This window comes from Pleurodeles waltl, chromosome 2_2, assembly GCF_031143425.1.
Source record: "Pleurodeles waltl isolate 20211129_DDA chromosome 2_2, aPleWal1.hap1.20221129, whole genome shotgun sequence".
In the NCBI taxonomy this organism is placed as follows: Eukaryota; Metazoa; Chordata; class Amphibia; order Caudata; family Salamandridae; genus Pleurodeles; species Pleurodeles waltl.
The window spans coordinates 809,213,759-809,240,985 of NC_090439.1; the positions used below are offsets into that span (position 1 = coordinate 809,213,759).

General features: G+C 43.7%; 1 protein-coding gene across 1 annotated transcript in view; it reads right to left on the bottom strand.

Annotated features, from left to right (window-relative positions):
• LOC138277440 (regulator of microtubule dynamics protein 1-like) overlaps positions 1-27,227 on the bottom strand; it is a gene marked incomplete at its 5' end in the record, with an annotated part of 497,783 nt that overhangs the window by 150,161 nt on the left and 320,395 nt on the right. The window contains one exon of the mRNA XM_069219225.1: positions 16,536-16,566. Within this exon, the coding sequence (XP_069075326.1) occupies positions 16,536-16,566 (31 nt within the window). The remainder of the gene's footprint in view (positions 1-16,535; positions 16,567-27,227) is intronic.

Genomic DNA, 27,227 nt, shown 5'->3' on the forward strand with positions numbered 1-27,227 from the left:
CCTTCGAATGCTCCGCAGAATCTTCAAGTGGATTCCAACAGAAACCAGAAAGACGGTGACCCAGGCCCTCGTCAGCAGCAGACTTGACTACGGCAACGCACTCTACACAGGCATCCCAACCAAAGACATCAAACGCCTCCAACGTATCCAAAATGCCTCCGCCCGACTGATCCTCAACATACCCCGCCGAAGTCACATCTCCCCTCACCTAAAGGAACTCCACTGGCTCCCGGTAGACAAGAGGATCACCTTCAAACTCCTGACCCACGCTCACAAGGCACTTCACAACACCGGACCCTCCTACCTCAACACCAGACTCAACTTCTACACTCCAACACGTCAACTCCGATCCGCCAACCTCGCCCTCGCCATCGTACCCCGAATCCAGCGCAAGACATCCGGCGGCAGATCCTTCTCCTTCCTTGCCGTCAAGACCTGGAACTCTCTCCCCACATCTCTTCGCCAGACCCAGGACCTCCTCGCATTCAGAAGGCTCCTCAAGACCTGGCTTTTCGACCGCTAAACCAGCAGCGTTCCCCCCCCACCCCCCCTCAGCGCCTCGAAACCCTGACGGGTACATAGCGCGCTTAATAAATATTATGATTGATTGATTGATTGATTGGCGGTACACACCGCCGCGCTCAAAATACACACACTCCTACAAAACACATCCACATTGGATAATTCCAAATACACACACCTGATACACATACACACACCACTCCTACACACCCAATACAATATAAAACACACACCCATATCACCCACAAACCCCTACGACCAAAATCCCGAAAGAAGGCCAGAGAGAGACACTACAATCTACAACCAAGCATCCACAGGCACACAACACCATCACCCACATAACATCCACGCACCCCACACAACACACCACTAAATATCACCCCACATATCACAACACACACCACCCCACACATCACCCACACCACCCCATGGCACGGCAAAGACACCCCAGGTTCTCTGAGGAGGAGCTCAGGGTCATGGTGGAGGAAATCATCCGGGTAGAGCCATAGCTATTCGGATCACAGGTGCAGCACACCTCCATAGCTAGGAAGATGGAGCTATGGCGCAGAATAGTGGACAGGGTCAATGCAGTGGGACAGCACCCAAGAAATAGGGATGACATCAGGAAGAGGTGGAATGACCTACGGGGGAAGGTGCGTTCTGTGGTATCCAGACACCACCTTGCGGTACAGAGGACTGGCGGCGGACCCCTACCTCCTCCCCCGCAACTAACAACATGGGAGGAGCAAGTCTTGGCGATTCTGCATCCTGAGGGCCTCGAAGGAGTAGCTGGAGGAATGGACTCTGGTAAGTCAAACCTCAACTACTATATCCCCAACCCTACCTGCATGCCATCACATACCCCCACCCTCACCCTCACCCCCATCACTCCTACTCCTCACAAATGTCCCAATATCACAAACCACACATCCCAACACCAAGCCCTGCATGCAACACCAAAGCATGGACACCCATCACCAATGCATGGCCACTGCACATACCCATACACCCCCCTAAACCATCATCACACAACGTTCCACACAGGAATGCAAGCACTGGGGTACACGGTCACCCACCCATTGCACACCAAGGTACACCCAGATGCAATAATCATGCTTTTACACCCCTGCAGGACCCCTACCCAACGTCACCGCATAGGAGGGTCCACACATGTCCACACCACCAACAGAAGAGGCCAACAGTGATGACAGCAGCTCTGTCCAACTGGATCTAGACCACCAGCCCGGCCCATCTGGGACCTCGGGACAGTCGGTTCCCCTCACACAGTCACAGGCCACCACAGAGCTTACCCCCTCTGGAAACACCAGCACAGCACCCACCCAGCGGGCCCATACCTCTGTCCCCAGGACACGTCAATCAGCAGTGTGTCCACCACTACAGGGAACCCAGGCTAACCCACCACCCCAACAACAACAGGGACCTGGGGGCAATGGCAGTGGGCACACCGTTCAGGGGACAGAGGCCCAGGGAAACAGGGGAACTGGGAGGGCTGCTGCGCGACAGGGGGAGGACAGGCCCAGGGAACCCACTCTCCACGAGGCCCTATCCAACATCATGGTAGCATACCATAATTCTCAGGAGACGATGGCAACGGTACTGGCCAAGTTTCAGGAGACCCAGCGGCTGCAGGAGGTCCACCCTGGGCACCATCGTAGGGGTGCTGAAGGAAGTCCTCAACACCAGGAGGGACACCGTGGCACAACAAGGGGTCCCTGACACCAGCCTGGACGATGAACTGCCCACCACCTCTTCCGGCGCTAGTGGACAGGAGGCACCGCCACAGGACCACCACACCAGCACCCCAGCCCCTGCAGATGGGGAACCACCCCGCAAACGGTCAGTGAGATCCAGGACAAAGACAGAGAACGATGCCAAGACCCCGCCAAGAAATGAGACCACCCTGAATGTCATCCTTTTGTCCCACCTTGTCACCCTGTCCATCCTCAAACTGCCCCAGCTCCACTTCCTATGCCCTTTGTGCAATGCACCTGTGAGACTAATAGACTGGACTCTGCCATGGACATTCCTCCACCATCACCCCTCACCATGTCACAGCACCCTCCAATATTGAGCACTTAAATAAACACCCTTGAAGCACAAAACAATCTGGAGTCTGTCTGTGATTTCGAAATAGTGTATTAGCAATTACAGTGACAAAATGCTCTTTCAATTGTAATGTCAACATACCTATGTCACACAGCTCTAGTCCATGAGGAAACAAAGCAGATGTCACACAGTGGGACTTACATCTGTGAAATCGTAAGGGAAAGTGACAACTCAGTGACCATACACTGGGTGAAAAGGACAGACAGTAGAGAGGTAGTAGTGTTCAATTACATGTAGTAGGCAGGTTTGTGTTCTTACCTGTGACTCACTGGAAGTATTACAGGATAACCGAGTTCCTGTTGTCGATGTCCTCTTCTTCTGCTTCCTCGTCTTCACTGTCCACAGGCTCCACAGCTGCCACAACACCTCCATCTGGACCCTCCTCCTGCAGAAAAGGCACCTGTCGTCGCAAAGCTAAGTTGTGAAGCATTGTTCTGCTTTCCTACATATCTCCTATCAGAGCTTACAGAACCTCTCTGGAATGCACTTCTGAGTTCAAAGAAGACCTTTATTGTTGTTAATTCTTCCCCACCCACAAGTTCTAGAGAGACGAATTAATAGATTTCAAGCACAAAGTAGTCGCAGCAAGAAAACAAAATATATTACAGTACTTCTCAGTTGCAATGTACACAGCAAATATATAATATATTCAAAGCAAAGCATAAAAGTCAAATTCATCACCGTTTGAGCAAGGCGGCAGGGCCTAAATATTCAGCTTCATCTTTCTAGGGTCTGCAAGTTGATGACTCCGGTCAACGGCGAGAAAGAGATTATCTACCCAAACGGGAGACTGGCAACTGACGTCTAGCTCCAGCTTGAAGTCAAGCAGATTTGAATCTAACTCACTGTAGCCCAGAGTCATCCTTACAAAAGCGTGCCCCCTCCTCTCAGACTCTGGAAAACTACGCAAGCCTTTGGAGACTGGCCAGATCTCCTAGACTTCTCCTATTCCCAAGGCTGAGCAGAAAGGAAAACACCAAATGTACTCTCTCTTATCAGGTCTAGTCTGGTGTGAAGAAAACTGCTTGGTCCATCTTGTGGAAAAACACAGACATCTAATGTCTCAACTGCAAAGTCTAACTCCACGTTAAAGCCAATAGGCAGCTAACCTAAATATCAAATGTAATGTCTAATGTCATGTCAAAGCCAATAGGCAGCTGAGCTGAATACAAAATGCAATGTCTAATATCATGTCAAAGCCAATAGGCAGCTGAGCTGAATACACAATGTAATGTCTAATATCATGTCAAAGCCAATAGGCAGCTGAGCTGAATACAAAATGTAATGTCTAATATCATGTCAAAGCCAATAGGCGGCTGAACTGAATACAGAATGTAATGTCTAATATCATGTCAAAGCCAACAGGCGGCTAAACAGAATACAGAAAGTAATGGCTAATGCCATGTCAAAGCCAATAGGCGGCTGAACTGAATACAAAATGTAATGGCTAATGCCATGTCAAAGCCAATAGGCGGCTAGGCTGAACAAAACATACAATGTGCTACTAGTGAGCACTGAGCAACTAATATGCGCAGTGGTGAAACACAAAGTCATTGGTCAAATACAATTAATAGCATCACAAGCATACAGCAAGCCACGATGATCTGGCACACCTTCTTTAGTGAGTAGAATAGGGAACCACCTGTCATATGGAGGCACCGGAACCTGGCCTTCAGGAGGCCGAAGGTCTGCTCTATAATCCTCCTAGTTCGCCCATAAGCCTTATTGTACCGTTCCTCTGCCCTTGTCCTGGGATTCCTCACTGGGGTCAGTAGCCATGACAGGTTGGGGTAACCAGAGTCACCTGAAAATGGCGAGGGACAACTGTTAGACACACATTAACCTGTAGGGATATCCCCAGTCCCAGACAACTATTCCCACTGACTTGCTTCCAGGTGCTCACCTAATAGCCACACACAGTGCCTCTGGAGTTGACCCATCACATAAGGGATGCTGTTATTACGCAGGATGTAAGCGTCATGCACTGAGACAGGGAATTTGGTATTAACATGAGAGATGTACTGGTCTGCCAAACAAACCATCTGCACATTCATCGAATGATAACTCTTCCGGTGTCTGTACACCTGTTCACTCCTGCGTGGGGGGACCAAGGCCACATGTGTCTCATCAATGGCACCTATGATGTTGGGGATATGGCCCAGGGCATAGAAGTCACCTTTCAATGTAGGCAAATCCTCCACCTGATGGAAAACGATGTAGCTCCGCATGTGTTTCAGCAGGGCAGACAACACTCTGGACAACACGTTGGAAAACATAGGCTGGGACATCCCTGATGCTATGGCCACTGTAGTTTGAAAAGACCCACTTGCAAGGAAATGGAGTAGTGACAGCACCTGCACTTGAGGGGGGATTCCTGTGGGATGGCGGATAGCTGACAAGTGGGCACACAGTTCCAGGATTGTGGCACGATCAAGCCTGTAGGTGATGATCACATGTCTTTCCTCCATTGTCGACAGGTCCACCAGCGGTCTGTACACCAGAGGATGCCGCCATCTCCTCACATGTCCCAGCGGACGGTGCCTATGAAGGACAACAGCGAACACAGAGTCAACCAACTCAGAGGTACGTAAACACAGCTTACTCTGAAAACCATTTATAACCCACATTTTGCCTGTATGAGTGTTGAGGCAAGGCCTCAGTATGTGTGACGCAGTTAAAATAAAGCCATGTGGGCCCCTGAAATGGCGGCTGCCTGACCTGTAAAGTGGGACAATGGGATGTGAGGTAACTGCGCTGGCGTTGTACACCATCACAGTAGGCGGTCGAAGATCGCGGCACAATTCTGCATTGGTTAACATTGGACCCTATGGGTCCCAGGAGCCAATGATGATGTACGCCGGCGGTGACGGTATGCACCGCCGCGGACGTGACCGCCATTTTCTATCTGTTCAATCACTCAATACCTGATCTTCGACAGGAGAGGACCTACACTGCAAGTGCTGCTGTGACCTCAGTCTGGAACAGACAATGGCTCGTGCGTCTGGGGAAAGGGCCCCTGCCTTCAGCACGGAGGAGTTGGAGAAACTCGTGTATGGGGTCCTCCCCCAGTACACGCTACTCTACGGTCCTCCATACAGACAGGTAAGAACACTGGGAGCATGCTCTATGGGGAATGCCTGTGTGGAGTGGTGCAGATGAAAGATAGGGGTGGGGAGAATGATGCGTGCATGAAACAACGGAGAGTGCATGTGCAACTTGGCAAGGATAGGGATGCGGGCCAATGACTGTGACTGTGCAGTTGGTAATAACTTCTCTTTTTCGCCTGTACAATTCATTTATCACAGACGGAGCACCCACTGCCGTAAGAGATGAGAGGACATTCGCCGCTGGAGCAAGAAGACGGTGGAGGCCCAGCTGGGGATGGCCTCCCAACGTGGGAGGGGTGCCCGTCGCACCATGACCCCCCTGATGTTCAGGATCCTCGCGATGGCGTACCCGGAGTTGGATGGGCGCTTGAGGGCATCACAGCAGCAACAAGGTGGTGAGTACACACTCATTCTGCTGATACAGCGCGCAGTGGAGGTGTCTGGGTGGGGGAGGTGGGCTGTGTGTTTCCCTAGTCCAGGGCGAGTGTGCTAGTTAAGTCCCCTTTTTCAGGCAGACCCTGTGGCACCCCACCCCACCTGGGTACAGTGCCAACTACACCTAGTCAGGCTCCTGTGACATCCATGTGTGCAGATATCGGCCATAGCCTTGTAGGCCATGTCCCAGGGATTGTATAGTGGACCCCAAGTGCGCGGCGTAGTGCAGGGGGATTCTGTGTCTGTCGTGTCCGCCAATGGTAGCGGTAATGCATGCACTCAACATGTCTTTCTTCTGTCTTCCCCCCCCCCTTTTTGTGGTCTCCCTGTACATGTGTGCATTAGCATCATCAGGCGGAGGAGCAGTGGCACCGGAGCAGGAGGGAGCTGCATCCCACATGGCCCTGGTGGGCGAGACAACGGAGTTTGAAGCCACCAGTGGGACGGAGGGTGAGGGGAGCTCCACGGCGGGGACAGGAGCTGACACCAGTGATACGGACTCGTCCTCTGATGGGAGCTCCCTTGTGGTGGCGGCCCCATCTGTGCCCCCCGCATCTACAGGTACAGCCACCACCCCTCCCTCCAGCACCCCCCTCTCAGCAGCCCCTCAGCCTTTGCCCCGTGCCCGCTCACCCGGGAGGGTGGCCATCTCCTTCGCCCCAGGCACCTCATTCCCTGCCCCAGTCACCCCTGCTGCCCTCAGTGAGGAGGCCATTGACCTCCTCAGGTCCCTCACTGTTGGGCAGTCTACCATTTTGAATGCCATCCAGGGTGTAGAGAGGCAGTTGCAACAAACCAATGCATTCCTGGAGGGCATTCATTCTGGTCAGGCAGCCTTTCAGCAAGCTTTTCAGACTCTGGCTTCAGCACTGATGGCAGCCATTGTCCTTGTCTCTAGCCTCCCCCTCCAACTTCCTCCACCCAGACCCAATCCCCTGTACCTAAGCCTACCCAAAGCACACCATCAGACCAGCATGCACACACCTCAACACACAAAGGAAGCTCAGGCAAACATAAGCACTGCATATCCCACAGGCACTCACGCAAGCATCACACACATGCAGACATAGCAACATCCACTGCCTCCACTGTGCCCCCCTCCTCCTCATCTCCCTCATCCCTCCCAGTCTCGTCTCCACTCACACCTGCATGCACTACATTTACAGCCACTACTTCCATCATCAGCACACCCCGCTCACGTGCACTCACCACCCCCACTACCATTCACACATCCCCTGTGTCCTCTCTCAGTGTGTCTGTTACGCCACCTACCAAGGTACACAAACGCAGCCACACACCCACCCAACAGCCATCCACCTCACGACAGCCTCCAGCGCATGCACCTTCACCCAAAGTCACCAAACGGACACCTCCTACAACCACAACCTCTTCCGCCATCTCATCCCCTCAAATGAAGTATTTTTATACTGTGCAGGCATCGCACTCTGGTACTAATGGTATACTAGTTCAACTCTGCATCCCTCATACATCTTTCTGCTGTTCTATGTGCTTCGTGGGAAGTTTCACTTTCAACAATTTATTTATTTAAGTCAGCTTTTCTATTTCCTGAAGCACTGCCACAAAACCGTGATACGTGCCCTGATCACAAGCAGGCTTGCCTACGGAAACGTTCTCTATGCCGGAACCACCAAGAAGAACCTGAGCAAGCTGCAACTAATCCAGATTCAGCTTGACATCCCTCGCCGAGAACACATCACCGAACACCGAAGAGACCTCTACTGGATCAATTTCAAACTTCTTGTACACGCCTTCAAGGCCCTCTACAACCTTGGACCCAGCTACCTCAACCACCGCATCACCTGGTACTCCCCTGCCAGACCTCTCTGCTCCTGCTAGCAGTCGCTCCCAACCGTACCCAGCATAAAGAAGTCCTCGGTTGGAGGAAGGCCATTTACCTACCTTGCTGGAAAATGTTGGAACACCTTATCTCTCCACCTCATACAGTTGCCATAGCTACTTCCATTCAGGAAGGACCTCAAAACCTGCCTCTTCAACTGAACCTTGAGGACATACCCCACAGTGCCTTGAGACCCTAGGAGTGAGTAGCGCACTCTAAAAATGACTGATTGATCGATTGATCTCAACATGCCTCCTCATCACAAAAAACTGCAGGGAGTCATAAAAAAAAATTCTGGAATATCAACATCTTCTCACAGTTATTAAGGTAGCAAAAACCAAAGGATGTATTACTTGGTCAAGAAACCCATTATATTTTGCTCAGGATATGGCTAAAGCTACAGCAGACAGATGGAAGACATTTCTAGACAAGCATCCTGAGCTATGTTCTCTTGGAGCCCAATTTGGTCTTTTCCATCCTTGCTACTTTAAGGTAACTTATAATAACATAACAACAACGTATCAAGATCCCTCTGTGCTGCAGAAATGTTTTGATAATTGTTAAATGGAAACAATGGCCACTTTCACTTGAAGGCATTATATAACTTTCTTTTATGTTTCATATTGTTGTTGTATTATCTTGTATTATCTTATGATGTCACATTTTGGTTAATCTACTATTTAACTTCATGTTTTATTAGTTTATCACTCTTTTAGAAGTACATTTTTGTATAAGATAATAATATGTATCTTTTTCTTCACTTCTCAGGTATTTTTTCTTTCTTGTGTCCAGCAACCTCTCCTATTTCTTTACACATATTTATAGTCTGGATGTTATTCCCTCTTGCTAATTCTGGATCCTGGTTGTTGTCATCTTCCCTTTTGTGGTCGCACCACACCTGATTATTTTGTCTTCTTATTTGGTATGTCTTTTGTCTTACTTTGTCCCCATCAACATCCTCTTTTCTTTTACCCTTTTCATCTTTTCCTTTCTATATCTGCATCTTTTTTCTGTCCTTCTATTTTCAGACTCTCTCCTATCTCTTATCTTTTCTATATTTTGTATTCTCCATCTTGTTCCTTCTCTTTCAATATATTATTTCCTTTTGTATTTCTTTTCCTGCTAACAATTTCAATGTTTTATTTTATTGCTCGAGTAATAAATTTATGTTCTTGTAACTCTCTTCTTATAACATATGCTAACTTCAATGCAATTCTTTATTCATGACTTTATGTATTATTACTTGGAATGTAATGGGGTTAGGTTCACCTATTAAGCGACAAAGAGTTCTTACTCATTTAGCACAATTAGATACTGATATTGCTTTTTTAAGTGGGTGGGATATGCATTTTCCTCATCAGGTAATGGGAAACATAATGGAGGTGTAATTATATGTAAAAAAATCTCTAGATGTTACCTTGTTATCTCAAGAATCAGATCAAAAAGGTCGGTGGCTTCTAATAAGGTTACAAATAAATAAAATACCAATACCTGATTTCAATATTTATGCAACCACACATCTAGATAAAAGAGTTTGGACTTCAATTACATCGAATCTGATGTCTATTTCTGATGCCTATTTCATTTTTGGAGTGGATTGCAATCTGGTAATTGATCCGTTTTTAGATTGCTTCTCCAAGGCTTCTTTTGTCCCTTCCTCCATTCACAAACACTTCACTACAGCCATCAAACAAATATCCCTTATTGGCTCCTGGAGAATTTGCAACCCCTGTTTACAAGAATACACCTTTTTCTCACCTGTACACTTCTCTCAATCTAGGATTGACTACCTTTTCATTTCTAAACCTTTATCTCAACATATCCTACAAGCTGAGATAGGCACCATATTAATTTCTGACCATGCACTAGTAGTTCTAGATCTAGAAAGGTTAGGTGTTGGTGCTTCAATACTTCTCTTTTATTGACTACCTCTTTCACACAATGTTTTGATACTTTTATAAAGGATTTTTTTGCTTTGAATGAGTCTTCTGATTTATCATTCCAGATTATTTGGGATGCTTTCAAAGCTGCTTCTAGATATTTTATAATCAGTTATGTTTCCACCAAAAAGCAAATAAATAAAAAAAAAGCACTGGATCTAATGAAACACATCAAATCATTAGAATAGTTCTACTTGGCATCCAAATCCAAGACCTGTTTAGGTAATTTAATTAAGGCCAAATTTGACTTCAACAAATACTCCATGGAAGAAAGCTACCTCCTATCTTCTTAAATCTAGGTCCAGATCCTATGGTGGTCAAAATAAAACAGGTAAACAAGCAAATTAAAATTAAAAAAGGAGCATACTAAAATAGAACTATCTGAAGATATGACCCCATGTCTCTTTTTAGAGACTATGATATCCTCAATGAATTTACTAACTTCTATCAAAATATATACACACCAGAATTAGATCCTCTACAATCTGATATTAACTCATATCTTTCTTCTATACGTAAGAAGTTAGATTAAAGCACTGACTTTTCTTCCCTTGATTCTGATATTACAACTCATGACATTTGTACTGCTATTAACTCTACTAACCCCTTTGCTGCCAGGCCTTTCCCCCCTCCGGTGCCAGGTCTCTTTCTGGCTATTTGGAGCAGTGTGCTCAGGCCCTCATAACTTTTTATCCACATAAGCTACCCACGCCAAATTTGTGTCCTTTTTTCCAACATCCTAGGGATTCTAGATGTACCCAGAGTTTGTGGGTTCCCCTGGAGGAGACCAAGAAATAAGCCAAAGTACAGCAAAAATGTTTTTGTAAAATGGGAAATGGGGCTGCAGAAGAAGGCTTGTGGTTTTTCCCCAGAAAATGGCATCAACAAAGTGTTTGCAGTGCTAAAATCACCATCTTCCCAGGTTTCATGAACAAGCAGACTGGAATCAGAAAACCACATTTTTCAACACAATTTTGGCATTTTACTGGGACATAGCTCATTTTTACTATTTTTTGTGCTTTTTGCCTCTTTCCAGTTAATGACGAAAATGGGTGTGAAACCAGTGCTGGATCCCAGAAAGCTAAACATTTCTGGAAAATAGACAACATTCTGAAGGAGTCATTTGTGTTGTTTGTGTAGATCCTTCAAGAACAGAAAATAACAGCTGAAATAAAAAAATATTGAAATTGAGGTGAAACAAAAGCCATTTTTCTCCACGTTTTACTCTGTAACTTTTTCCTGCGATGTCAGATTTTCAAAAGTAATATACCGTTAAGTCTGTTGGTTTCTTCTGGTTGCGGGGATATATTGGGCTTGTAGGTTCATCAAGAACCCTAGGTACCCAGAGCCAATAAAGGAGCTGCACTTTGCAATGGGTTTTCATTGTATACCTGGTATACAGCAATTCATTTGGTGAAATATAAAGAGTGAAAAATAGGTATCAAGGAAACCTTTGTATTTTCAAAATGGTCCCAAGATAAGGTGTTGAGAAGCAGTGGTTATTTGCACATTTCTGAATTCCGGGGTGCCCATACTAGCATGTGAATTACCGGGGATTTCTCAAATAGATGTCTTTTTTACACACTGTCTTACATTTGGAAGGAAAAAATGTAGAGAAAGACAAGGGGCAATAACACTTGTTCTGCTATTCTGTGTTCCCCCAAGTCTCACAATAAAAATGGTACCTCACTTGCGTGGGCAGACCCAATGCCCGCGACAGGAAACGCAACTTGGCCACATCACATTTTTACATTGAAATCTGACGTGTTTTTTGGAATGTGCCTAGCCGTGTATTTTGGCCTTTAGCTCAGCTGGCACCTAGGCAAACCTAGCAAACCTATACATTTTTTAACACTAGACACCTAGGGGAATCCAAGATGGGGTGACTTGTGGGGCTCTCACCAGGTTCTGTTACCCAGAATCCCTTGCAAACCTCAAAATGTGGCAAAAAAAACACTTTTCCCACACAAGGGGGGCAGAAATGGCCTAAAAATAACTTGCCCCCCCAGGGGAGCGACCATTGCCCAAGGCGTCACTCCACTTCTGCAAAACAAAAAGAAAAGTAAACAATCCCTGGCGTCTAATGGTTTCTGCCCCCCCATGGGGGCTGAAAAGGCCTTAAAAAAATTGCCCCCCTAGGGAGTGACCCTTGCCCAAGGGGCCGCTCCCCTTATTCACAAATATAAAAATATAAAAAACCTGCTTGTGCCTAGTGGCCATTTCTGCAGCCCCATCACTTCACGATGGGGCTGCAGAAATGCTTACAGAGACATAAAAAGGAAACGAAGGCCTTTCCTTTCATGCCTCTGCCTACCCTCACCTCACAGTCGGAAGAGAAATGCTTAGCATTTCTCTTCCGGATCTTGCAGTGCAATGTGAGGTGAGCTCTGATGAGGTCAGCACACGATTTGCGCGCTGATGTCATCAGACGTCACAGGGGTGGAGAGGTCGGGGGTGGAAGGGGAATCTATTCCCCTTTCATCCCTGCCCAAGACTCATGGGGGGAGCGCTAGCGCTCCCCCCTTGAGCAAGGTGCAGGACGAGCTGGTCTCGTCCTCAGCACATGGCGACTGTTGCCGAGGAAGAGACCAGCTCGTACCGGGCACCCAGGGGGTTAAAAAGGCAAAGCTCCTGGACCTGGTGGTTTTCCTATTGAATTTTACCTTTACTTCTCTAAACAAATAATTCCTAAATTACATTGATTATTTACCTTTTTTACTTCTTCTAATTCTGATACCAGGACATTTCAAGAAGCCTTAATATATCTCATAGCAAAAGATAATAAGTTTTGCAAAAATTATAGACCCATTTTCTTAGGTAATATTGATTATAAAATATTTGCCAAGATTCTCGAATTACGCCGTGAACCTCTCCTCCCCAATTTAATTGGTCGCGAACAAGCTGGTTTTGTTGAAGGTAGACAACTCTCTGATAATAGCAGGCTTTTCTTATATATTCTGAGTAAATCTAAAGCTTATAAACATTCTTTAGCAGCCATTTCCTTGGATTCCAAGAAAGCTTTTGATCGGATACACTGGAAATGTTTATTCTCTACACTTTCATGGTTCGGTTTTGGAAAAAAGTTCATCAACTTAGTCTCTCTTTTATACTCTTCCCCTTCTGCATCTAAATTGGTCAATGGATTAACTTCCTCTCCTTTTCTATTACTCAGAGGTGCACGACAAGGCTGTTCCCTATCTCCTTTTCTTCTACTTGCCTCTGAGCCCTTTCTTTTTAAAATTAAACAAAATAGTGCCATATACAAGGTTTCAAATATGGAGTTATGCAAATTTAATTTTCAGTCTCCATTGATGATATTCTTTTATATATGGCCTATCCTGATTGGTCTTTACAACCCTTTTTAAATGCAGTTTCCACTTTTGCTTCTTTTCGGGTTACAGATTTAATTCTGACAAATGTAAAATCCTTCCACTTAAGAAATGGTGTCTCAAACATGATTTCCTCCCTTCATGGTTTCTTTGGAGCCCTAGAAAAATCAAATATTTGAGCCTTTGGTTCACTAATTCTGTAAAAGACGCTTTATCCCTTAATTCTATTACTTTACTTTATACTTTATCTAGCCATACGTCACAATGAAATCTGCTATTTCTCTCCTGATGTTGTAGGTTAGATTCTATTAAGATGATGTTAGTCCCTATCTTTCTTTTCTATCTTTCAGCAATTCCAATTAACTTTCCTGCTTCGACTTTTAAAAAATGTATTCTGTCCTCACTGCATTCTTATGGAATAATTAAAATCATTGTATATCTTTGTACAAATTACAAAGGAATAAGTAACAAGGGGAGTTAATTTTCCTCATTTTCAATCTTATCAAAATGCTTTATTTTTAAAACAATCAATAACTTTTCAAGATAGCTCAACCACAATTCCACCTCCCTTATGGACAGAATTGGAGTGATCTTATATTCAACCTTTCTCATTTGCAGAATTTTTAACTTTTACTCAATGCCCTTATTCCATATCTCTTCCTATTCTTAAAAATGCTTGCAGAACATTGTGTACATTTTATATTTCTTCTCTTTCACCTCTAGATCAATTCCTTCAGTCCTCGATCTGGAATAATAAACTCATTAAAATTAATAATAAGGCTATTTTTTGGAAAGCAATTGATCCATAAACACTCACCTATCTCTTTCTCACAAGCACAATCCATCTTTCACTTCCCTCACTCATATCAACACAAATTTCAGTCACTAATCTCTTCTGTTTCTACCACATACCTTTCACTTCATTCAATTTCTATTTCCCCTCTTCTTATCTCACCTATACCAACACTGCTCTTCACTGCCCTTATTGCTTCTGGCATACATAACCATTTACCTTTGCCCCCTGTTGATCGACCAAAATCAACCCCTGAATTACAATTAGAAGCTAAGATTCAGACTTCCATCCTTGTTACATTGTGGAACAGATTATGGTTTAAAATCCGCAAGACATCACGTGCTGCCAATACAACTCAAACACTTAAAAAAAATATATAATTGTCTTTTAATTGCTCCTGCCTCTTTTCATAAGTTTGACAATGCCATTTCATTGTCTCTTTGGTTTTTCTGCATCAGTTTCTGATATTAAACATATTTTTTGTGTCCCTCCGCCTATTAATTTTGGTTACAAGTTTGGAAACAAAGTAACTCTATTATTCACACACAAACACTATTCTCCTTTATTAATTTATTTTTAGGTAGCCTTTCTGTTGCTTGGCATTGCTGTGATTTTAATATACAAATTGTAGACTTATTAATTGCTGTCGCATTTCAACAGATTACTAAAAATTGGAAGAATGCTCTACCTAATCCTTTCAAGCATGGTGGTATGGTGTTTGCTATAATCATAGACTAGATAGGGCATATACTTTTCCAATGTCTCTAACTATCTAACGAAATGCTCTTTGGTCCCCAATAACCATTTTTCTAGATTCCTCAGTTTCAAAAATGTTTATACATCAACATTTAGCTGATGAAGTACCTCAAACTCCTTGAATATATTGTCTTTCTTATTTGAATTTCCATTTTAATAGTAATTTCTCGGATAACATATACTTTATAATTTTTGTAATTCTACCACTGTTTAAAACTAAGCTAGTTTTATTACATGAGAAATGCTTTTATTTTTGCCCCTTCTACCTTTCTTTTTCTTCTTTTTCTTTTTCCCGTATCCTGTTTTCTACATATAATTGCAAATATTTTCTTGTTCCATTTCATTATTATGCAAATATAATCAGTACATTGTTCTTATATTGTGAACCTACTGTTTATTTCCATTTTTTCCTATTTAATAGGCTTTACTTTTCAAGCTTAAGAAACTATATATCTTTCTAAAAAAAACTCCTTCTACAGATATGAAGGTTTAGAGCCGAACTGAAGAAAAACATTTTACAATCTTATGGCAGCAAAATTAAGAATTTACCAATATTTATTTCTAAGCCATGAGTCTCAAAATCAGAATTTGCAGTTTTCATACCACAAATTGTATTTGCTCCAATGGAAAATCCCCCAGCTGAGCAACATTTGTGGCAGTAATACCTTTGGTAAACATCTGGAAAAGGAGCCACCAGGGCCGATTGACCCATTTGACAATAAGGCACTGCCAGATGGACGGGTCTGACACGGTTTGACTGTTTGTGGACCTGTTTCATGTTTTGCTGGGATGGTTTTTGATTTCCCTGATATAAAAAAAAACACTGCCTGCGGGAAGCTCAAACCATCGCAGTCTTCCATACCTTGCAAAATACAATTTTACTATTTAATACTGAACATAAAACATATTGTTATATAAGAATATCATAGAGAAAATATGGAGAGTCAAAATATCAAACGGTAAGTGCATAAAGAGGAAGTACAGATTGACTATTGTTACCTGTCGAGTTAGGTATAGAAAATCTATACTTACTCACCTTTTAATAATTTGGTTTCGACATTTTATCCTCAATTTTGCCATCCCACGATATTCTGTCCTCGATGTCAGGAGGCACCTCCAAAACACTTACACATCATATCTGTACAAGTTAAAAACTGTCCCAATTTCCAAAAATGGTTCACTTTATCTATCTAGTTCAATAAAAAGGGGGGGAGACACTGTTATTTTTGTTCCAGTGCATAATTTCTGTCCCAGTCCCAGTGTGGGGGCCACTTGCTATGCTGGAAAAAGTATTACACTTTTTAGTATTGAGACACATTTAAAACTACGTTTAACGCCATATTTGTGCTCAGAGTTTAGGCATGAAAAAAGCTAAATTAAAAGTGTAAATTTGTACTAAAAATGCCCCAAAATCCCTTGCATTTTCTTAACCTTGCATGGAAAATGTTTTCCATTTAGAGGATAAAAATGAAAAAGTAACATGAAAATTACACATATCCAGGGTGTGTACTCCAAACGAGTAAGTGTAGGAGAGTACGAATATGTTGATCTGAGGCTCAGCCCAAGGTAATATTTGTTTATCCAGTATTAATAGCAGATTCATATAAGCACAATGCCTTATTAACCAGCACAATAAGAACTTTTAAAACGGACTGAAAAATACAGTACCTTCTTCTGCTCTCTCGAAGAGTTTTAGCGCCTGCAAAGATTAAAATATGTCATTAGTAGCTGGCCTCAAAGGTGCATTGGACTCCTAGCCTAACCTACCAGATATTGTGAAACATAATTTATATATATTTATAGTTTAAAACATTCCTTGATTTAGGCAACAGAGGGTATAACATTTATTCTAAATATACATATTTTCTATGCAAAACAGTGACAGCTACTAGGAAACACTCTTAAAATCGAAACTCTTAAACAGCAATGAAAGTTTATTGAATTGTCAAATCACTGTGAAGTAACCTGCTGGAAAGCTTGTACCAACATTGAACAGATTTCTTACTTGCCCAAAGCACATCTGTGATTGCTATGGCTTTACAGAACTTTGGACCTCTAGAAAGGGCATTTTTATGCATCCATGTCATCCCTATACTGGTGTCTCTAAATGTTTGTTATGTAAGATTAATTAGCATGAGACCAATAGAGTCTCACCATGCCACCACTGCTGTAGACTCCAAGGAGACAGGGCTATATGTTAACCCTTTTCCTCCCCAAAATACTGTCAGAAACAAGGTTATTCATTGTAGGAGGTATCCTTACCAACCCAATAAACCGAATCTAGTTTGGTCAAAACACAGTTCTGAGAGAATCTATGTAACTATGATACAAGCATCAGGAAATCTCCAGAGAAGTGAGTGCTAAGTTAAAGCAGTACCAACAATTTTAAAGTAAAGAATGCAAAACAATTTATTTCCCAAACCAATTTAGCAACTTACAGGAAAATTTAATGAGCAAAAAAGATATACAGATCTCCAAAATAGGTTCAGAGGAAACACTGACAAAAAAATTCTAAAATTTTAGGGCACAATTTGTCAAGGAAATGTAAAGCGCCAGTGAAGAGTCACTTTTTGGTGCAGACTGGGATCTAAGCATGATTTCAAACAACTGAGATAGAGCAGTAGTCGGATACACAAAGGCCCATATTTATGAGAGGCTTGTGCTGTGTTGCGTTACTTTTAGTGATGCAGCGGCGGCACAAGCCTCTCAACCCAATCTATGAGTCCATTATAGCCACTTTGGGTGGCTTTGAATGGCCTCATAGATATGGAGTAAGGCAAAGCAACACAAATTGCTGTGTTGCCTTAGTCTGCACCAGGGAGGTGTTCCATGGGCGTTGCAGTGGGTTTTCCATGGATTTTGATGCATCCCCAAATTTACAAGAGCCTATAATCCTGGGGATGTGCCTAAACCTTATGCCTCCCCAGGGGAGGTGCAACGAAGATAAATATCTTAATTTCTCCTCATTTTGTTTCCTCTACGTATTCTACATTCTGCAGATGACTTGCTGTGCTGCCCTGCACCAAATTCTCATAGATTTGGCCCCAAGAATTTCATACCTGTCAAAGTTTTTACCCTCTGACTTAGTCAAAATCCTCCAGTCGGGCAAGGTGCAATGATGTGGCCAGAAAGAGAGGCTCAAAGTCTGATACATTGTCAAGAATCTACTGAAGTGATTGGTTTGTGGCACCAATCACTCAGAATGGGACAAGCATGGATTTTGAAGGCCAGGAGGTCCCGGGTCAGATAGATTTACCCTTGTATCCCGGTTCAAAGCTTTACCTTTGAACGTAGTCATCTTTTGAAAGTCAAAATCCTCCAAGAGGGCAAGTTAGAAAGTTTTAGCAGGTTCCACGAGGCTGTATACCTTCGCTGAGGCCCTCTCCCACATGTTACTTGAATCGCAATATAGGTTTGTGACTAGATACCAAATTAGTATTTGAAAGGGGAGTGTTTAGGGCATACCTTTCAAACAGGGATTCGGAATGGCATCTATTAATGTTTTGCAACTGAATTTTACAGACTACTGAAAGGTAGTGACAAACCATTTGAAAATGGAAAGAGGTCCACAAAGGACTCCTCCCTGTTAGACCTGTTAGCCTCAGGGTGGTCTTCCCCCTAACGTTTTGCCTTTACCCTCATATTTTTCTGAATTTGTTGTTCCTGGCATTAAGACTCTGTGCACTTTACCACTGCTAACCAGTGCTAAAGTGTTTGGTCCCACTCTCTTAAAGATGGTAAAACTGGCTTTCACCTGATTGCCATTTTTAATTTACTTATAAGTCCCTAAAATGTGGTACACCATATACCCAGGGCCTGTAAATGAAATGCTACTAGTGGACATGCAGCAGTTATTGTACCACCCACTTACGAAGCCCCTTAAAACATGTCCAAGGTCTGCCACTGCAGCCTGAATGCAGTTATAAATTGCCACTTCGACTTGGCAAAATAGCCCCATTGCCAATCCTTAAACTCCCCTTTTATTACATATGAGGAACCCCTAAGGTAGGCCCAATATTCCCCATAGAGCAGGATGCATGGTAATTACAAGGTTGGACATCGGTTTTACATGTCCCAATAGTGAAGAATTCCTTAAATCAGTTTTTGCAAATCTGAGGCCTACCCCTCCTATAGGATAACATTGTGTTTATTTATTACATTGAATAAGTGTTGACTTTTGATTTGGGAACAGGTGAAAAAAATAATATTTGGTGTCTGAGAAATTATAATTAACAACCCTCCTTAATGGTAAATTTGGATAGTAAGTTACCGTTTTGAAAATGCCACTTTTAGAAAGTGCTTGCCTAGCTATGTAGTGCCTGTAGCCTGTTCATTGGTCACATGACTTGGTGTAGTTGGCAGTTAGACTTTTTTATTCCTCCCAGACAGCCACATAATAGAGGGATTATGTGTGCTTGGTTGAGCCAGCGCTGGCAAGAAGGGGGGTGGGCGGAGCTGGGCACTGCCCCACTTGCACATCAATAGGCTGTGTTCTGCCGCCACACAAATAACTTCTCATTCCTGCATTGTTCATGCAGTCAGCTTGGCGAAAGGGCAGGGGAGGCAGGAAATTACAAGAACTTCATAGGGAATTTTCTGGAAACTTCTACTTCAAAGAAGGCACCATTGATAAAGTCAGGACCCTCAAACCCACTTCTCAGTTCAGTTTCTATACCTGTGGAAGGGCTCTGAGAGGACTGCCTGCTGCTGTGGCCTGCTGTTTACTTCAGATGACTGCTTTGTTGCCCCTGGAAGGAATGCTTTGCTGCCTGAAGCCTGCCTTGTACCCTCAGAGGCCTGTCCTGCTGTTTGAGCCCTGTTCCACTTCTTGAACCCAGGGCTACCAGAGTGACACCAAGGGCTAGTTGGCTGGCCTCCTTATCAGAGCCTGAGATCCAGAAAAGGCTCCAACCATCTTGAACCCGCACCTGGACCCAGCCTGAGTGAGTCCTAACCGACCAAGTGAGGCCCCTCCAGCCCTGGACCTTTGGTGGTGGTGTTAATGGTGCCGAGATAGCCAAAATCCAGAACATGAGACTCAAAACAGTTTTGGCTAAAAACTGCTCTGGGGACCAAGAGGAGACTGGGACCAACCCGCTCATCCATAAATCAGCCTAAGGTGCATCACCAGTCAGCCTAAATTTGCAGCAGCTCCTGATTCATTCTTCTCTGCATGAACAAATCCTGTTCAGGGATCCTTTGTCAAAGGAGTATCCGGCCTCATGGACTCTTGTCAGCTACAGCATTGTCCCACTGGAGGTTTTCGACTTCCAAAAAAGAAGTCCGAACGTGGAAATCTTCACTGCGACTTTGTCCAGTGGCTCCCTGACAATGATGCCTCCTCCTGAGACACCGCCTGCAGTCTTTCCCCACAAAACTTCTACTGTCTCAGAACATTTTTCTTCAAATTTCTTCTAAGTCCAAGGGTAAGTGCCAACCAGGCCCAATCCAGGTTTTGTACCCGACTCACTCTTAATCGCAATCGGCTATATTTTTTTTACTTTGACACGGTCTTGCACAACTAGATGTCCATGATTAGCGCTTTGATTTTTGATTTAGATTTTTACCTTAAACTTTTTAAAATTCATAACTTCCGCTATACAGATTGCATTTATGTCATTTTGGTGTCACATTACTTATTAAATTGACTCTATTATTCTAAATTGGTGTGGGATTTTCCTTGTGTTGTGTTTTCACTTAATTGATGTTTGTGTGCTGCATAAATACTTTATACATTGCCACTAAGTTAAGCCTGACTGCTTTTTGTGCCAAGCTATCAGAAGGATAAGCACAGGTTAATTTAGTGACTCTTGTGGTTCACCCTGACAGGGATTGTGGAAGCAAGGTTACCACCCCATTTAACCAACAACCCAATTTCTCCCACTTTCCCTTTGTGAATGTTGACAAAAACATATTGCCATGGTCCAGTCAATACAAAATGTTGGTTAAACTTTTCGTTTGTTTTTAAAAGCAATCACAAACATGGTTGTCTGCTGACCCCAGCTGGCCACCATCCAGGTGATGTCAGCGAATCATAGTGGGTCGTATTTTGTAACCTAACTCATTAGTATTCATGTGGTAGATTGAATTACCCAATACAATTCCACATTTTGAGAACCAAACTGTTAGTATATAGGCCAACTCACAAAATACCACACTGGTTGCAAAACTAGTGGTCACACATTGTGACCAGTATTTTGTGACCAGTGTTTAGTACATCGGTACAAAAAGATGATGGCTGGAGTGCTGAAACCTTTCAAACCCTCACCCACAGTCACAGATCTGGGTTAAGTCTATTGTTCTTTTGCTCACCATGCCACCCCAGTTTGGACTCAGCAATATGCAAATAAGTTTTGACTCTGCTCCCCATGGGAACAGTCCAGTCCGAACTGCTAGGCCAGGTCCTCCCTGGACGGAAAGAATCATGCTGGGAACAGTTTAAGGGTATGATCCCTTATCAGTCAGGCTAGCTTGAATCAGGTGGCACAGTGAGCAAGGGACCCACATCTGGGCAAACTCTGACCACTTAGGGCGAACACATAAACACAACAAGATGATGGATGGAGTGCTGAAACTTTTCAAACACTCACCCCCAGTCACAGATCTGGGTTAAATCCATCATTCTTCTGCTCACCATGCCACCCCAGATTGGACTCAGCCATCAGCAAATCAGTCTTGACCCTTCTCCCATGGGAAAAGTCCAGCTTGAACTGCCAGGTCAAGTCCTCCCTGGACCGGAAACAAGCATTCTGGGACCAGTTTTGGGGTAGCACCGCTCATCAACCTTTTGTGTTGTTTGGTACAGCTGGCCCAAAGTTCCAACATTTTTAACATTCTGGAACAGTTCCTCTTGTTCAATCCTGAATCCCCTATCTCCTCAAGGAAAATTCTGGGCAGCAGATATTTCTCCAGCCAACTATCCTGTAGGGTCCAGTCTTCAATTGTCAGCTGAACCATCTTGGGATCACAAGTCCTTCTGTGTGTATAAAGCAGGAAAACAGGAGGTCAACCACCTTACCACTGGAAAGTAGTTCCAATCTCTGGGTGCCAGCAGAGCTTAGGAGTCCTGGATGCTTTGTTCTGCCAGCTATTCCGGTCCACTCCCAGATAGCTAATCCCTAGTATGTGGTCAGCAGTTAACTTCCATTTATCCTTTCTGGGCTCAGAGGCTAGCCACTGTCCTCTGAGCCAGGTTTGATAACAGTAGTAGCAAATCATGTGTATTCCAGTGAAGGATGCGTGTTCAAAGGCAGAACTAATTTTGAAACAGGTCTGTCTAAAGCAATCTACTACTTATACTTTTAAGCTTATGTTACCCAAAACTGGTTTCAGGGAATAACTTTGCAACATTTTCTAGCCTGTTTCTGAGAGAAGAGAGGGAATTATTATTTTAATCCCATCTAAGATTAGTTAGGGAACAGTCTGCAATGCCTACATAGTAAAACAGCTGTCGCCTTTTATTTAATTGTGAGGGAACATTAACTCCAATTTGAGGCATGCCCTACGTTTAATATATATTAACACTCTGTCCTGTGGGCTTACAAAATAGGTTTTCCTACATGGCAATGTCATTTTTATTTGTCATACATCACTGCAATGCAATGAAACTGCAATCCAGCTAGAGCACAGTGATGCTCCTGACAGGCATATTTTTGTCATGTGTGGCTAAAATAAATGCACACTGGAGCCCCAAAGCAGCATTTAATTTTCCCTGCCGTAAGTGCAGTTTAGGCACTGTTGGAAATGGCCCTTTTTGCACGTCATCCCTAACCGTTTTGCCTCCTTCCTCCTATTTTTTCTGGCCAGTTTTTGTTGGCTTTGGGACTCTGGGCACTTTACCACTGCTAACCAGTATTAAAGTGCATATGCTCTCTGTGTAAATTGTATTGTTGATTGGTTTATCTATGATTGGAATATTTGATTAGCTGGTAAGTCCCTAGCAAAGTGTACTATAGGTGCCCAGAGCCTGTAAATCAAATGCTACCAGTGGGCCTGCGGCACTGATTGTGCCACACACATGAGTAGCCCTGTAAACATGCCTCAGACCTGCCTCTGCAGTGTCTGTGAGTGCAGTTTCAAACTGCCAATTTGACCTGGCAAGTGTAAACACTTGCCAGGCCCAAACCTTCCCTTTTACTACATGTAAAGGTAGGTAGGCCCTAGGTAGCCCCAAGGGCAGGGTGCAGTGTATGTTAAAGGTAGGACATGTACCGGTGTGTTTTACATGTCCTAACAGTGAAATACTGCCAAATTCGGTTTTCATTGTTGCAAGGCCTATCTCTCTCATAGGTTAACATGGGGGCTGCCTTTAATTATTCTTAAAGTGCAGTTTCCCTTTGAGAGCAGATAGAAACAGGGAATTTGGGGTCACTAAACTCACAATTTAAAAATACATCTTTTAGTGAAATTGTTTTTTAGATTGTTAGTTTGAAAATGCCACTTTTAGAAAGTGGGCATTTTCTTGCTTAAACCATTCTGTGCCTCTGCCTGCTTCTGTATTCCACGTCTGGGTCAGACTGACAGTTTGGCTGTTATGAATTACCTCTAGACAGTGACACAAAGGGAGCTAGGGGTGTAGCCTGTATATCCTGATGAGCCACCTGAGCTGGAGTGGAGGGAGGAGTGGTCACTTACACCTTAAAGGACTTTGCCTGCCCTCACACAATGCAGTCTCCAACTCCCTGGTGTGTATCTGGGCATGACCTGGGCAAAGCAGGATCTTGCAAACAAGAGAGACTTCTCTTTGAAGTTTACCAACTTCAAAGGCAGAAAGGGGTATAAGTATTTGACCCAAAACCCCAGACTTTTAGAATCTTTCTGGAATCAAGAGGAACCTTTGCAAAGGAGAAGAGCTGAAGAGCCGGAGGAGGTGTACTGTCCCTTTGCTGTGTTGCTTTGTTGGATTGGCCTGCAGTTGGTGCTTCTGCCTTAAAAGAGAGCTAAGGGTGAACTTTGCTATGTATCCTGCTTGAGAACATTCTCCAAGGGCTTGGAGTAGAGCTTGCCTCCTGTTGGAAGTCTCATCGATATCACAGACTTCAGTTTCATCTTCCTACAGCACCGGGAACTGTATATTTTGTGCTGTTCAAGAAGAAAAAACACATCACTACCGTCAACAACGCCGCTGGCCTGCACCGTGACCTGCCGACGCTGCACTGAGCCACTCTGCCCTGCTTTGCACCACAACCCTAATCTCACAGACCCCGTCATTGGACGACTTCACCATGCCGCTGCTTGCACCGTGACCTGTGGGCCCTATACACCGGCATCACCTGCTCATACCACAGCCTGGCATCCCAGATGCCGCTGCTCCTGATGGCATCTGCCCCGCTGCCTCCTCACGAGCATTGCCTGCACCGTGGCCTGTGGATATCGCTCATGAGGAGCACGAAACACGGTCCTGTCCTGCACCGTAGCCCCGGTCCACCAATGCCAGCACCGTTGACTCTAGTGTCGTCAACAGACGTCCATGTCTGCACCGCAACGTGTAGATGCCACCCAGAGCCGTCCCGCACACCACCATCGACTTGGGCCTATGGCATACAGTGCTTCAGCAAAGGCGACACCACTGCCTGCACCATGATCTGGTGACACCGCATGTCGCACCGCCGCGCTTCACACCACATCGTTGGTCTCACCAACGTCGTTGGACGCCATCACCAAGCGTTTGCCTGCACCGTGGGCACCCCATGTCGCATTATACTGATTCGCACCACAGCCCTGACGCCATCCACGCCAGCGCTCCTGACTTCATCAGCCACAAAGCATGTGACTTCAAGGGACCGACGACCCTCGCACTGACTCCGGAACCGACACTGCGACACCAGCGATGCCGCTCTCCAGAGTTCACCGTGAGCATCACGATGCCCTGCAAATTCAAAAGTACTGTTTGCGGATCTTCCTGACACCGTAGCTGGCATGTAGTGCCCGGCCAGCCTGAACTGTTGGTTTTGTTGATCACGATGTCGTGATAGCCCCATGTGAAGTTATTGACTTCAAGGAACTGTACTTAAATTAAATCTTGCAAAATTCATATATTTTTTACTGTATGTTTAGGTCTTGTTTTGTATAGATAAATATTGGCTATTTTTCTAAAACTGGTGTGGTGTCCTTTTGTAGTGTTTTCAGTGTGTTATTGTGTGTTATTTGCAAATGCTTTACACATTGCTTCTGAGATAAGCCTGACTGCTTGTGCCAAGCTACCAAGAGGGTGAGCAGGGGTTATCTGAGCGGGTATCTCTCTTATCCTGACTAGAGTGAGGGTCCCTACTTGGACAGGATGCAAACCGACTGCCAACTAGAGACCCCATTTTTAACAGGCACCATTTGCAAAGATCTTATAGGAAAGTTAAATAGGCCAAACAGGGAGTTCCAATGTACAGTACATTTTAGATTGGAAGTGCAGGCACTTTACTACTGTTTAGCCATGATAAAATGCACAGATTCAAAAAGTTTATAAAAAATAGGGTCCAGGAAATGGTAAAAAATCTGGGATGACCATGCAAAAAGGTGTATTTGCTACACTCTCTTACAAATTATCAAATATCTTATAATCACACTAGCACCACTGACAATTGCACAATTTAAATGTGAGGGCATCAAGAGAGCCAATCTTCTACAGTGGTTTGAAGGCAACCTCTGTCAATATTTTATCCTGATTATTATATTGAAAATTGCAACCCAATAGCATTTGTTCTTCAAAATGAATTTGACATGTACTCAAAATCGCACACACATTTGTGTCAGAAAACAACAAATGCCTCCAGAACTGCCATATTTGAATTTATGTTCTCTGCTCTGAGTAAAATCACCTTCATATGCTTAAACCAGTTGTGGCAGTCCCATATATACCCCTTAAGGAGTTTAGAACTGAAAATGTAACCATTTCCTGAAAAGTAGGAAGTCACAGACTTCTCATATAGTCTGTGATCCACTATAAAGAATCTAGTGCTAGTTTTAACCAAAGAGCCTAACAATATACTGTTGTTCAGTGTGTAATATATGGGATAAAGTGTCCCTGCCATAAATTATAATGATATTGCAAGTCACTGAGGAATTCCATGGTGATAGAGAGGAATGAAACCGAGGTGGAGTTCCTTTATAAGGTCATAGAATGCCATGGTGACCTATGATATTCTTATAATGTATGGCGGTGACTTTATTCCTTATAACACATGGTCACACCCTACATGCACTGCATACGTTTTTAGGTGCTGCTCTTTTATATGCAAGAGACAGGATGTTTACAGACATTAAACTCAGTTGGTATGTGTTCCAAAGCATTAGAATTAGTTTAATGTAAGTCAGACTTAAAAAACAGTGTATCTCAGAATGTGTAGAAACATCTATAGAGATTCTCTCTTTCCTATAATTACCTAAAGCTATAAAAAATATGTTGCCATAACTATCTCCTTCCTGCTAATCACTGTTCATTTAGAAAAACAGAGCAGAAGCAGGAACTACAAGGTTTCATTTTTGTTGTTTAAACTTGTAGCTTTAATTATGCTGTGTCATGCCCGTCCTCTTGGCTGCTGGCAGGAGGCATTGCGATATTAGAACTTAATTATAATTACCACACTATTTCTTTATTACAGCTGATTATAGGGACACTCATTGGTCCTTTCTGGGCTCAGAGGCAGAGTACCGCCCTCTTAGCTAGTTTTATTAACTCTACTAGGGAAGAATGTGTATTCCAGCTCTGCGTGTATGATGAATGGCAGAACTAATTTTAAAATATTATGGCTCAGACAACCTAAAGTGCATTTTCGTAAAATCGCAGTTTCACTGTAATGAGGAAATTTGTTACAGACCTTTATACTGGGATTGCAGGTTCCCACGTACTATAATTAGTTTCCCATTCCAGTATGCTGGGCCATGTGCAAGAAGTTGCTCATTAGCCTTCTTTCTTGACAGCTTTCCATTCCTTTTAGTTTTATAGTCGTTATCAGCATGCAAAAACTACAGCGAAACCATAATGTACAGGCTAAGACAGACCTCCATTTGAATCGTTATGCTTCTTTTTCTCCAAATAAGTTATTTCAGCATGTCTTTGCAACATTTTGTAATATAATGGGAACGTTTGCTATTCTCCTTTACATGTTTGTAATATTCATGGCTTTGGCAACTTTGGGAGGCAAGTTTCTGCTAGTTATTTTGGCTCAAACCAGTATAATCACAGGAGACATGGTTGTGAGAATTTCAAGACATTCATGGATTTGCTACCGTTAGTAAATAGGTGCTACGTAGTACACGGGATCCCCTTGTATGGCCTCTTAACCTTGGTATTTGCTGAAACTCAAAAGGGTTCTCAAAGCTTCCTTGGATTTTTGCCTGAGTTTCATAACAGTATTCTTCAAAATT